Source organism: Gambusia affinis, linkage group LG09 (assembly GCF_019740435.1).
Source record: "Gambusia affinis linkage group LG09, SWU_Gaff_1.0, whole genome shotgun sequence".
NCBI classification, from domain to species: Eukaryota; Metazoa; Chordata; class Actinopteri; order Cyprinodontiformes; family Poeciliidae; genus Gambusia; species Gambusia affinis.
The window spans coordinates 15,329,830-15,342,192 of record NC_057876.1 but is presented as its reverse complement, the minus strand read 5'-3'; the positions used below and the strand labels follow the sequence as shown (position 1 = coordinate 15,342,192).

The following is a 12,363-nucleotide window of genomic DNA, read 5'->3' as shown; positions in this document are numbered from 1 at the left end:
TAGTGATTCAAATTCAAATTAACTTTATAAAGAGTCTGGTATATAAATTTCTGATTTTTACAAAGAGAGAGATTACATTTTTCTAATAAGGCCACTGTGGTTTGGAAATGTAGCTTTTTTTCCTTATAGAAATGAAATCTTTTGAAAAATAACAGGGGAAATCTAAAAAAATTGTCCTTCTTTTCAATTCTATTTCCAAATTTAATTCAAACCTTTTATCGTGTCATGAAAGTATTTATAATTTATAATATCTACAAAACTATGATCTGAAAGAAAATGGTATTGTATTTAGATTTTTATTAGTTTGAATTTCTAAGGTTTTGGCTTTAACTATTTAATATTTGCATGTCTTTTTTCAGTGTTAACCCCTGTTTCTCTCTCTCTTCTTTAATTCTTTAACTCTAATTTGCTTTGTTTTAGGCACTACTGTCAAGAGTAATAATATTTTGTTATTATTATTATTATTATTATTATTATTATTATTATTATTATTATTATTATTATTATTATTATTATTATTAATTGTTGTTGTTGTTGTTGTTGTTGTTGTTGTTGTTGTTGTTGTTGTTATTGTTATTATTATTAACAACCAATAAGCTAATTCTGCTAGTAAAGCATAATTTACAATCACACTAAGATAAAAAAAAAACCCACTTCGTTATTTTGAGTAATAGTACACAGCAAATGCAATCCTATTTTAATTGCAAATCAACAGAAATCTCAAAATCCAGTCAAAATTGGATTTCATCGCTTTGTTTTGACTTACAAAAGAAGCTGGAAGTACGTGCAGAAACCCTCTTGGCTTTATTTTCACTCTTTGGTTGCCTAACCATTTAGTCCGGTTACGGTCGTTGTGGAGAGCCACTGTCGCCATCTGGTGGCGTAGCGGCAAACTGCTGCCTCATTGCCCATCCCGCTTTGCCGGTGACCACCAAAATGACCCGTGGCTGGCCTCTACCTCTTTTAATCAGACGGAAATAAAAACAAGAGAAGAAAGACTCAATTCTTGCGTTCGTGTTATGTATATAAAATATTTTCTTTACATTTTTGGACTTGAGAAATCATTTTAGGGCCCTTTAAGACGGTAAGTACCGACAGTGTTGGACACCTGCGCGCGTTTTACTGTATAGTCATTTAGCTAGCATAGAGTTTGTTTTTAGCAATAAAACTCAGTAGTTATTAAACTGTATATTATGGTGTGTTTGAAGTGGTGACTAGCAACTGGACTGTCAGGACCGATTAAATATGCTTATTTTGGACAGTTTGGTTTTTTTAGTTAGCCTGCAAAAAGTTTGTAATGCTAAACTCAGGTGTGCTTGATCCATGCGACTTGCCTTTGATTCTGGACCCCTTTATATATCAGCCTAAAAGTGATTAAATTGACTGATATAATTAAATGATAAAGCAAATTGAAGTTGAAGAGGAAAACTGAAGTCAAATTATTTTATGTTTAAATGTTTGCCTAAGATTGGTCTTCAATCTCATAAGTCTCATAATTACCAGTGCGTTGAAATAAATAGGATAATTATGTTTATAATACTACTTTATATAGGGGAGACAGACAAAAACACACTTAACGTGAAAAATAAACTTACCTACACGAGTGATTTCTGTTTTTATATAATACAGTATACAAAACATTTATTACTTTTATTGACATTTAAAAAAAAATTCTGTGATTAATTTATTTTAAGTAATTTTCAGGTGGGTTTTTATGAAGATGACAAGATTCAGATAATCGAGTCTTTCTGTTATGAATTTAAAAAGCATGGTTGTGTTATCTTCTGGTCTGATTCGCCTTTATTCTGCGCCTTTTGACTTTGAAGTGGATGGAGAAATGTGGTGCTACCAGAAACCGGGCTTCGAAGCCCTCCTCCTCGCTGAGCTGCAGAGACAACAACAGTGCAGCCAGTTCTGTGACACTTTGCTCAAAGCTGGAGGTATAAACTCACTCACAAATTAGTACAAATGCATTTTTGTTGATAATTTATATATAAGGTTGCTACTGATAATCACTTGTGGGTCAAATATGTGCACACAATATGTGCAAATTTATATATTGCCTGTGCTTTTCATATAAGGGAGTAGAAATTCTTGTAATATGTTGTAAATGGGTGTTTATTAGTAGTTATACAAGCTGTTTGTGGAAGTTTTATTGCATTTTTGCTGCTTTCTTGCTCAATGTGACTGCAGAACAAGATCAAATTTAAAGGAATTTCTTTATTTTTCTAATGCATATTGTTTAAACGGTCTTTATGTTAATCTTTTCACCATCAGGTGTTTCAGTCCCAGCACACAGTTGCATTCTGTCGGCCATCAGCCCTCACATCTCCTCTGCTCTGTCGTCCTCACCGGCGCCCCCTTCTGGACAGAGCCGTCTCCTGGAGTTCCAGGCGCTCGGCGCCTGCACCCTGCTGCACATCATCCGGCTCCTTTACTCCGGGGAGATGGCTGGGGAGGGGGAGAACGAGAAGCAGGAGGCCATTTACGCTGCAGCCAAGCTCGGCATCAGCGGCTTGGTGGAGGTGACGAAGAGCAGAGGAAGGTTTGGTGGAGGGACGGAGCAGTACACGGAGGTGGGGGTCCAAACGGAGCCACAGAGGACAGAGGAGCAAGAGGGGAGGCTGGTCAGGTGGAGGAGAGAGGTGAGGGATGGGTCCACCTATCTGTGGAAAGACACAGAGGTGTCAGGTGGAGGAAGAGACATGTGGACTCAAACTGAGGAACAGCTTGTCGACTCATGTCCTCCTGTCCCCTCAGTGGTCCCCTATGAGACCATCGACATGAGCGTCCTCCAGAGTTTACGACAGACAGATTCTCATCAGCTTGTCACGCTCATCTATCCACCTGAAGAAAACCAAACGCTGCAGTATGCCTCTGCTCCACCGGGCTGTCTGCAGGAATCCAACATGCCTGGAAGCACATCTGTCGCCATTGTGACGCCACAGTACGCGCCTCTTCCTGCTCCTCTTCCTCATTTCTCCACCCAGACAGCTCCCTGTGTGGCTGATTCTCAGAGCTGCTGGGCCGACCCTAACCCAGAGGAGTGGGAAGGAGAGAGGTTGGAGCAGTTTGAGGGAAACATCGTGGGATTCATCAACCACTTCTTGAACCCGGAGAAGAGGAAGAGCCCCTGCAGGGGGCGGGCAGGGAGGAGGCCAAGGGGTGCCACGGCAACCAAGCGCGGACAACAGAGGACCAGGAGACCCAGAAGGACGGCGGGAGGGAGGGGGCGAAGCACGTTCACTCAGATGGTGGATGTGCAGGAGATTGGGGTGGGCAAACTGCAGAAACTGTTCCTGCACAGGTGGAGGGTGAGGACGCCCAGAGCAGGTCAGGGTGGGGGCACTGTAGGTAGGAGGTTGCACCAAAAGACCAGGGAGGAGCTGGAGCCGGCCAAGAAGAAGCCAAGGAGACGTGGAAACGTGTTTGAGGAGGACCAGAGTCAGGAGGCGCAGCAAGGCGGAGGTGGAGCGAACAGCCAGCGGGGGAGAAGAAAAAACACACAGCAGGTTGCCAAGGTGAGGGAATATAACTACTCAGAATTATGCACACTGGAAAAAAAAAAATCTGATTTTTCTAAAATTAAATCTTCGAAAACAAAAAAAAAATTGATTTGTCGATTAAATTTATCGCCAAGCCCTAATAGATATTCTGTATCCAGAGCTAACAGTGTTTTGTCAGACTGTCTTCACACTTCAGTGTCCGTTCTGTGAATCATTTGGACTGAAAACCAATCAGAGTGCGTCGTTGGTTAGACATTTTTTTTATGGAAAAACATTTTGTGAAGTTGAACTGAAGCTGATCTACAGTTAGAAAGTCTCTTTCTTAAGTAAGTAAATAAACTTTTTACAGGTCAGAAACCACAAAATATATTAAATAAAACACAGCAAACCTAATAACTCACATTCCTGTTTCCGTAGATTACTCTAAGATTAAATTTGCCTTTTTTATAACATTTTTCTTGAGGGTGTCTGTAGTGTAACTGAAAACTTGGGGGTTTTTGCGTCATATTTGGTGTTTTCTCTCTCTGATTCCAGGCCAGTCTTGCTATTGGCACGGATCAGATCTGCAGGAACCAGCCAACACCAGATTACCACTCTGATCCATCCAACAACCTCTACAGTGGGCCTAGTTTAACGTCTTCCAGTCCCTCCATTCGATCGATGCGTTCTCATGCTGCATCATATGTTTCCGCAGCACCATCCCATCTCTACGGACCGCAGTTTGTTCCTCCAGCTCCTCCGCCTCATGAGGACCAGCCTGAGCACATCGATCGTTTGCTGGAGGAGGTCTTTCAGGATCTGGCCATCTTACCAAACAACAAAGCGCCTCTTTCACAGTGTCTTTCAACAGGCGGCAGCACTTCTGGCAAGTCTGATATCCAAAACAAACACCAGGCCCAGATTAGCAGCTCTGAGATGCCAGTGCTGCAGCAGCAATGTGAGGGGGAGCTGAATGACATTCTGGAAAACTTACTCCAATCATTTGAGCAGCATGTTGAAAGCAATAACACCAGGAAGGAGAACGAGACGTGCTTTGAGAGCTCTCCAGACGCCAGACAGCCAGTCGCTGTCCAGAGGAAACACAAAGCAGCCAAGATTCCTGAGGAAACCCCTCACACACCGTCTCTACAGCCCATAGTCAATAACTCTCAAACACCTGGTGTACAGAGGGGTTATACCAGACTATCAGACACCCAGGATGTTTCCTCTAGAAACTCCAAATCCATCAAACCAGAAAAGAGGCCGAAGAGAAGGAGGTCAAACACGTATCTGTTCTCGTTAGAGAAGAAAAAGGTGAAGAAGCTGGCACCGTCCCGGGACTCAAAGGCCACGTCGGGTCAGCATCAGCAGGAGAAGCAGCTGCAGCGCACACCGGTAGTAAAACTGACCAGAGACAACTTGCTGTCGGTCAGAGCGGCGCTGCAGGGACACAACCGTGAGGAAAAGGTGACTGAACTACCTGCAACCTGCTAATGTTTTCAAAATTTTCAGTGTTTCTGAAAAGGACCAAGTAATCCAGATAGAGTAAAAATGGCAGCTAACCGAAGATGATAGTCGGTCTCACTAAAAAGCAGCTATAGGCAAAACTAGATCATCACTGTATGATGGAATGAAATTTAATTTTATTTAATTTATTCACCTCAAACAGTAAAACTTATATAGATGTATTACACAGTGATATATTTCAGATTTAATTCTGTTTATTCTGAGAATTATTACTAAAAGCTAATTTAAACCCAAAGCTCAATTTCTCTGCAAACTTAACAGTATTACATAAGGGTAAGAGATTCCTATTAAAGGTTGTGAAAGATGATCTAATGTGTATTTTGCAGCAGTAAACAGGTCCCTGTATCCACTGTATCAATCTGTAAGATGAACATTTCGCCACTCTACAATCGCAACCTTCCTGGAAGCAAATGAGTTGGACAAAGCTAAAACGTGACAACGGCGCTTGCAGAAAATGTGTCAACTGTTACTTTTGGTGTGCAATATTTCCTGCAGAGTCCATCACCGTCAAAGGAAAACTCCCATTTTGGCCATTTCAGAAGGCACTTGGTCACAAAGTTCTACCCAATCAGGAGCAGATTTAGGGATCCACAAATCCAGGTGAGCAAGAACCTTTATGTTAAGAGAAATTACTTCTGGTATTCAGAGTTTCCCCCCGGGAAACTTGCTGAGCCTGGTGCTCAGGCTGCGAGGTCAGTCCTCCAGCCACCCGCCATGTTTTTGAGTTAAAAATGTTTAAAGTTGACAGTAAATTTAAAAACATCATTTGATAATTATGCATTTTTTTGAAGACTTGAAGTTTAATATGTAAACACCAACTATAAAGTCTTGAAAAAGGGCAATCATTAAAATAAACGAATAAATTAACAACGCTCAGCCTGGTGGCCCGCCAGGCTTATAATACACTGAGGGAAAACCTGGGTATTATTTGGTTGTGAAGAAGCACCACTGATTTGCACTTACAGGTTTACTTGCAGACTTATTAATTTGGAGATGATTTTGATTTTGAGGACTTTCATTATACTCCTCAATATTTCCCTGATTTCCTCCCTGAAGGCTTTTCTTCTTGTCCCTTTGGGTCATTGGTGATCCAAGGCCTGTGGTGTGAATGGTGCTGTCCACACAGAAGATTATATAGTCACACACGGAGTCCTGGCATTGATGTCCTCTATGTGCACAGAGCAATCCAATCTGTATCCTCATAACAACCTCCTTCAGCTTCCTGTGATCACTTTCTCACAGCTCTCTTCTTTACAGGTTGCCTCTGAAGAACACCTAGAGAAATATAAGACTGATCTAAATTTCTTGTGTTGGAAACATATGAATCCTTGTCACTGTAGCAGAAAGTAACATGATTAAAATTATTAGATACCGCCACAAATGCATTGGGTGTTGGTGTCTGTAGCTTAACAGCAACTGAATTGATGACTTCACATACGTTGTCAACAACAGCTGAGGCGTGAAATATAAGCGGTTGCCAAGATAACATTGGTAAACTCGCTTGGAAAATAGTACGGGCAGAATCTTGCTGGTAAGGTTTCATTTCGGGGCTGTATAGACGAGACTTCACAGTAACATGACGCCATCATTGCTAGTTCTCCTGCTTTTAAGGATAAATGAAACCACTGCCAAACTACATGAAGCTAAATCTTTGAGAAAGTTAACTTTGTGTCGTTGTTTTTCAGGACCTTTTGCCTTTTCTGGAGGAGGATCCTGTACAGACAGCAAGACCACCAAATCGAAGGCCTGGCAGGCCAAAGGAAAATGGAAATCTTCTTAGTTCATCTCATGTTGAGAGTACAACGACTTCAGAGAACAGCCCTGAGAGGGAAACATGTGAAACAGTCATCGAGGAGGATGATGTAGATGTGGTTGGAGGTATGGGGCCAGCCCCTGAACCTGTCATCATAACCTGGACAGACTCCTCAGAGGAAGAAATTGATGTTGGGATCTGATTCAAAGACGTTAGTTATTTTCATAAGTTTACAAGTTTTCGCAGCTAATTTGTGGCTGTTCAGTTTGTTTTAGCCGTAAACAAAACCGTTTGGAGGGTTTTAAAGCCGAAGGGTAAGAAGTATTTTATCTTAGTTGTAAATATGTTCAGCAATCAGATTCAGAAGTGTAAGATCAGGGATATTTTTAAAAGTGACAAAGCAGTGTTTGAAGAATGGAGTCTTCTGGTTTACAGCATTTTCATGTTGTCGCATGGCCTAGTCAAAGTCCAGGCCTACAGCCAACACTTGAAAATTGCTCTTCACAGATGTCCTCATTCTGATAAGACTGAAATTGATCTGTTTCATAAAGTAAAATTAGGAAAATGTTAAATGTTTCCCAAAGTTCTGACTCAGGGCAATGTACTCTTTTTCTTTATATGGGCATCTGACCGGAATGACTTTAGAAAGTAATAGAAACCGACTTCTCTATCTGTGAGGCGCATCTGAATTAGTTTCCAAATTTCTAGATGGATGTGCATTGAGTAGGGAACTGGCGCCCCCTTGTGTTGACAGGTGCTGCATTCTTGCAGCTGAGAATTGGTAAAAAAAAAAAAAAGTGTTTGTCGCACTCTTCCCATGTGGGATGAAACGTAAATAATTCTGTTGCATCTTCATTTCAATTAGTTTCTGAGCGCCATGTTTAGCAGCTCCAGTTGGGGGTGTAACTTTTTCATAAACTGGAACTGTTTTTGTCGCTGTAGTTGGGGAGTGACGGGACGAGCGGCTCGCTTAGGGCAATGTTCATGCAGGAGCCGTCACGGGGTGAATATATGCACAAAAACACTTTTTAAATTTTAGTTTCCAAAAAGTTATCATTTTCCCTTCAAGTCTTTTAAATGTCATGTCACATAAGCTGAAATACGAAATAAAAGAGATTGACGTTTGTTTGATAATATGTTGGAAAATTGCTGAATAATTGCCTCTGTATGCGCCTGAAATGTTAAAACTTTTGATTATATCTTCTAAAGTTTACTTTTTTTGGCCCGTTTAGTTTAACCTTTTCATCTGATAGATTCTAAGTTTGCATTCGGATCTTAGTTTTTATCTCTTTTTGCATTGTTTTCAATGATTCGCCCACATTAAAGCCATCTGAAATAATTTATCCTTTTGTTTAAATAGTTGCAATGTGATTTGAGCCTTATGGAAGAGGGAAGGAATAAAACAAAAACACGTGAAGTAAAATGACTTTATTAGTAATCAGCCTGTGGATCGGTTTCCTTCACACAAACGTCACATCTGAGCTGCACCTCTTCCTCATTCAGCAGAGGGGATTATTCCCTGGGTCTCCAGGTTTCACACCTGTCTGATCGATTTCCTGTCCTCTCCGCTGAGATCAGGTTAGAATACAGCTCAGGTGTGTGCCTGATGTGTGCAGGAGCCTTTAAACCAAATAAAAAGACACTGAGCATCATTAATGTCAGCATGTGTGTGAAGTGTGTAATTCCCTGTGCTTTAACAGTGCGATATTGTCTCTTATCACACTTTGGCAGCGGCTCTGGATCGTTGTGCGGTGTTGTCAGGTTGGGGCGGCTCAAGTCAAGAGGAAGAAGAGGAATGAGGGGATGGAAAGAGAGGGAGGAAAGGGTGTTTTTGGGTTATGGGGGAGAGGAACTGCTTGGCCTCAATCTCAGCCCATTCTCCTCTCAGTGCTGAATGCGTCTAATGGACTGGATCTGAGGGGTCTGGCAGTGAGAGCCCCAGTTCCTCCAGTGCTGGTAGTCTCCACTGTGTCTCTCACACTCCATGATGTACTGCTGACCCCTGTAGCCAGGGAACTGGTAGCACACGAAGCTGCAAGGGGACATCAACAGGACAGTACAGGGTCAAAGAGAGTAGCAGAGGTCAACTTCGCGCTGAGACAATCCGTGTAGATCCCGAGGAGCGTTTCGAGCTGGAACTTACGCGCCGCACTGCACGTGCATGGAGCCGACCTCGGGCATCATCCAGCCCATGGCCTGCAGAGAGGGGTAGTCGTCGCAGAGCTCTGCGTTGCGGCCCATGAAGTTCTCCCTCTCGAAAATGATCATGCGGCTGCTCTGGTGGGACTGGACAAGAGCACAGAGACCGATCGTGTCTTCACGTTCTCAGTTAGTCGGTCGGCTGGACAAGGTGAGGGCGATGTACTCACAGCGCAGTAGATGGGGCGGAAAGACATAAGACGCTCCACATGGTAGGAGATGTTTCCACTGTACGCATCCCAGTGGGGGTACTCTCCCCTCTCCATTATGAACTGCTGACCCTGGAAGTCGTGGTGCTCGAAGCCCACCCAGCTTCAGACAAAGACACAGAGACAGACCAGCTTATGAGAGGCTCTCTGTTGCCGTGTTGGAAAGCAGAAGATATTAAACTCATTATATCAATTGTGATTCACCCAGATTTTCCTAACTTGAAGTCTCTTTCTTTTCCATTACCAGCCCCTGTCGCTCACAATGATCTCAGTCATTAAGATCTATTTTAGCTCTGTGGCCATAAATAGCAGTCAAACTTCACCCACTGGCCAAGTATGTTATAGATAAGCAGAGTTTGAATGCATTCTACCTGAAATATAAATACTGCATCCACACACTCCATTGCAGTTTTTCAATTTTGCAAATATTAAAGTTGTAATGACAGTTCTGATGCAATATATTGCACATAAAGATATTGTTTTGGCTAAATTAAACTTGTGCGGCTTGTTACTGTCACTCCAAAAAATCGATCCAAGCCTTAAGAGACTTACGCTCCGCTCTCCACCCTGATGGAGCGGATGGTGTCCATTCCGCACTCCTGGATGTTGCAGCATTCAGAGGTGAACTCCAGGCACTTTCCTTGGAAATGCTCCTGCTCAAACACAGTCACCTGAGGAGACAGAGCAAGTTCTCTAACCTGGTTGGCTCTCCTTTACACTGAGCACAAAATTAATGGATCATTAAAAAAAAAGTTACATCAGATTTTTTTTCTGTTTGTGTACAGAGGACTGAGAGATTACCTTGAAGAAAGGAGCCATGCCCATTCCTGAGTTGACCAAAGGCTGCATCATTGGGGACCTTGTAGTTTTGTACATCTTGACTGCTGATTGAGGACAGGGAAATAATGCAAAAAATAATTAGCATCTTACTTTTAGATGATCTCTTCCTTGAATAAATTATGGTGGTTTTCATTTGAGAATCTATATTGCGTCAATTGGTTGTTGCTAAAAAGTGTAAATTGGAGGACGTCTGGGCTCTGGTTGCAGTAAAAGTGCTTCTGGATTTGAGAGTGAGAGAGACCCTGAGCTGACAGAGCAGAGATTTCCTTACCTAGACTGGCACTTTATTGGAAGAGCTCGGGAGTGATACGCGCCTACCGCCTGCCTCGCGTAGAGCTTTGAGAGAACCTGGCGCTTCAGTTTTATACCGACGGGTCGACGGGAGGCGCGCTCACCGGGGCGCGCCCGCGTCTCTCTATGGGCTCCTGTTAAAATGTCCACATGGCACGGCAGAGCCGGCGAGGCGCGCACCCCGGCGACCCTCCGTGACCGCTGCACGCTGTTGTCCTGCCGCATCCACCAGCTCAGCAGATCCTATAGTTCCCCTGAGGCTGGAGAACAAAAGGCGCTCCGGCATGTTCGGACCCCGGTCAGCAGTCCAGCGCCCTGCCCGGCACAAAGGGCGGGGATCGGGGTGGAGAATGTCGGGGATTAAGGTGGCACACAGAACGACATCTGTGAAGATCTGAGTTAATGTATAGAAATGTTACAGAGAAGGTAAAAGTCATATTTCCTGATCCGGATTTTAAAGTATGCAGGTGCTACCGCTCACGCGCATTAATTGGTGACGGTGCACGTGCACAGGTGTCTGGTTTGGCTATCTCATTGTGGTTTATTAGCACAGTGGTTCCCAATGTTGGGGTCTGGATCCCACAGCTGGACTTAAAGCACAAGTTAGAAGTTAGAAGGATGTGGTTTGGGCTCAAGTAAACAAAAAACAAATAAAATATGTTTGTTAATAGAATCGTTTTAATATAATTGTTACAAGACAGAAAAGGAAATAGTTGTTTTTTTTATTTGATATTCATCTTTTCTCATTATGTGTCTGCACCTTTTTGCATCCAATCTTTTTATTTTTGTTGCTGAAGCTTTGTTGTAGCCCAGATCTAAGCTTCTGGGCTACAGAAGGATGAATAAATTCACTGAATGAATTGTCATGTAATGATTAAAAATACTATAATGGGGGTGTTCTGTGGTGGCGCAGGGGTTAAGCACAACCCATGCATGGAGGCCTTAGTCCTCGCAGGTTCCATTCCCTGCCTGGCGACTCTAGCCTCATCCCCCTCTCTTATTACCAACCTTCCTGTCATTTAACTATCAAATAAAGGCCATTAAACCTTTAAAACAAATACTATAATGGTTATTAAAACAGAAAGGAATAGGAGCACAAATTAAGTTAAAAACATTTAAGAAGAATTATGTGAGATTTAAAATAGATCACATTTCTCTTATCTTCACTTTTCTTCATTGGCAACTATTTAAATTCAGGATAGAATTCAAAATCCTTCCCTTAATAGTAATAATAACAACAATGCCTCATTATGTGGATAGAAATCTGAGTGTTTCAGCTCAGACTGCAGGTTCTTTGAGTTTATAAAAGGAGAAAGGGAGACAGATCTCTCAGTTATCAGACTCTTCCTCTGTGACTCCAGCTCCCAGTTTCTGTCCATGAGGCATAACACCAAGACCAGAAGTAAAACTGTCCTGTTTGATAAGGTTTTTAATTTGAGTGACTGATGCTATCCTGAGTTTTCACTGTAGTTATGCTGCTATAGGCTTGCGCTGCTGGAGGATAAACTATTTGCTCCTCCTTCTCATTAGAAATAACAGGTGTAATTTCTATGTTACACCTGAACCTGTCTTTGTGTGTAGTGTTGACCCTTGGCTGGATTTCTCTTTCTACAGTTGATACACCTGCCCCTGTCGTTCTGAGTTAACCTCGTCTCTCGCAGACAAAGCAATGGGAGGAACTATTGCTGCCACCAACTCTGCTATCTACTCTCTGGCTGTTTTTCATTTTGCTACTGGCTCTGTGTTTATGTGTTTAACTGTGTTTCTAAAGAAAGTACAGCTGCTATTTACTTTTTGCTTCTTATTTAACATAGAAATATGGAAAGCGGCTGATCTAAGTACCTTTAGATCAGCACTGCATTTGAAGTAATGGCATTAAACTGCATCATGTAGTAAATAAACAGGCAGTCAGTAAGGAGGCCAGAATACTGGTAATGTCCTCCCCTATATTTGTCCTTGTTGACAGTCTTGCTGCCACATTTCACACACTCTGATCTGTTTTTCTAAGACATATACAAAGACTGTAACAATAGTCCAAACAAAATGAGACAAAAGCACG

At 42.4% G+C, this 12,363-nt stretch overlaps 2 protein-coding genes across 3 annotated transcripts; one reads left to right on the top strand and one right to left on the bottom strand.

The window, feature by feature from the left end:
• Positions 1-602: 602 nt before the first annotated feature.
• LOC122836646 lies at positions 603-8,012 on the top strand. 2 transcript variants are annotated; one of them, XM_044126371.1, is made up of 7 exons: positions 603-1,084; positions 1,827-1,940; positions 2,278-3,521; positions 4,041-4,125; positions 4,201-4,952; positions 5,508-5,612; positions 6,698-8,012. In XM_044126371.1, the coding sequence occupies exons 2-7, from the start codon at positions 1,838-1,840 to the stop codon at positions 6,965-6,967; spliced, it is 2,559 nt and encodes an 852-aa protein (XP_043982306.1). In that variant the 5' UTR covers positions 603-1,084; positions 1,827-1,837; the 3' UTR covers positions 6,968-8,012. The 2 variants fall into 2 exon arrangements, with proteins under 2 accessions (XP_043982306.1, XP_043982305.1); XM_044126370.1 differs by having other exon boundaries at positions 4,041-4,952.
• A 169-nt stretch (positions 8,013-8,181) lies between these two features.
• cryba1l1 (crystallin, beta A1, like 1) lies at positions 8,182-10,350 on the bottom strand. Its single transcript, XM_044126390.1, has 6 exons — positions 10,285-10,350; positions 9,975-10,057; positions 9,726-9,844; positions 9,135-9,276; positions 8,909-9,051; positions 8,182-8,797 (listed from the first exon to the last, which is right to left on the bottom strand). The coding sequence occupies exons 2-6, from the start codon at positions 10,047-10,049 to the stop codon at positions 8,650-8,652; spliced, it is 627 nt and encodes a 208-aa protein (XP_043982325.1). The 5' UTR covers positions 10,050-10,057; positions 10,285-10,350; the 3' UTR covers positions 8,182-8,649.
• Between the last annotated feature and the right edge of the window lie 2,013 nt (positions 10,351-12,363).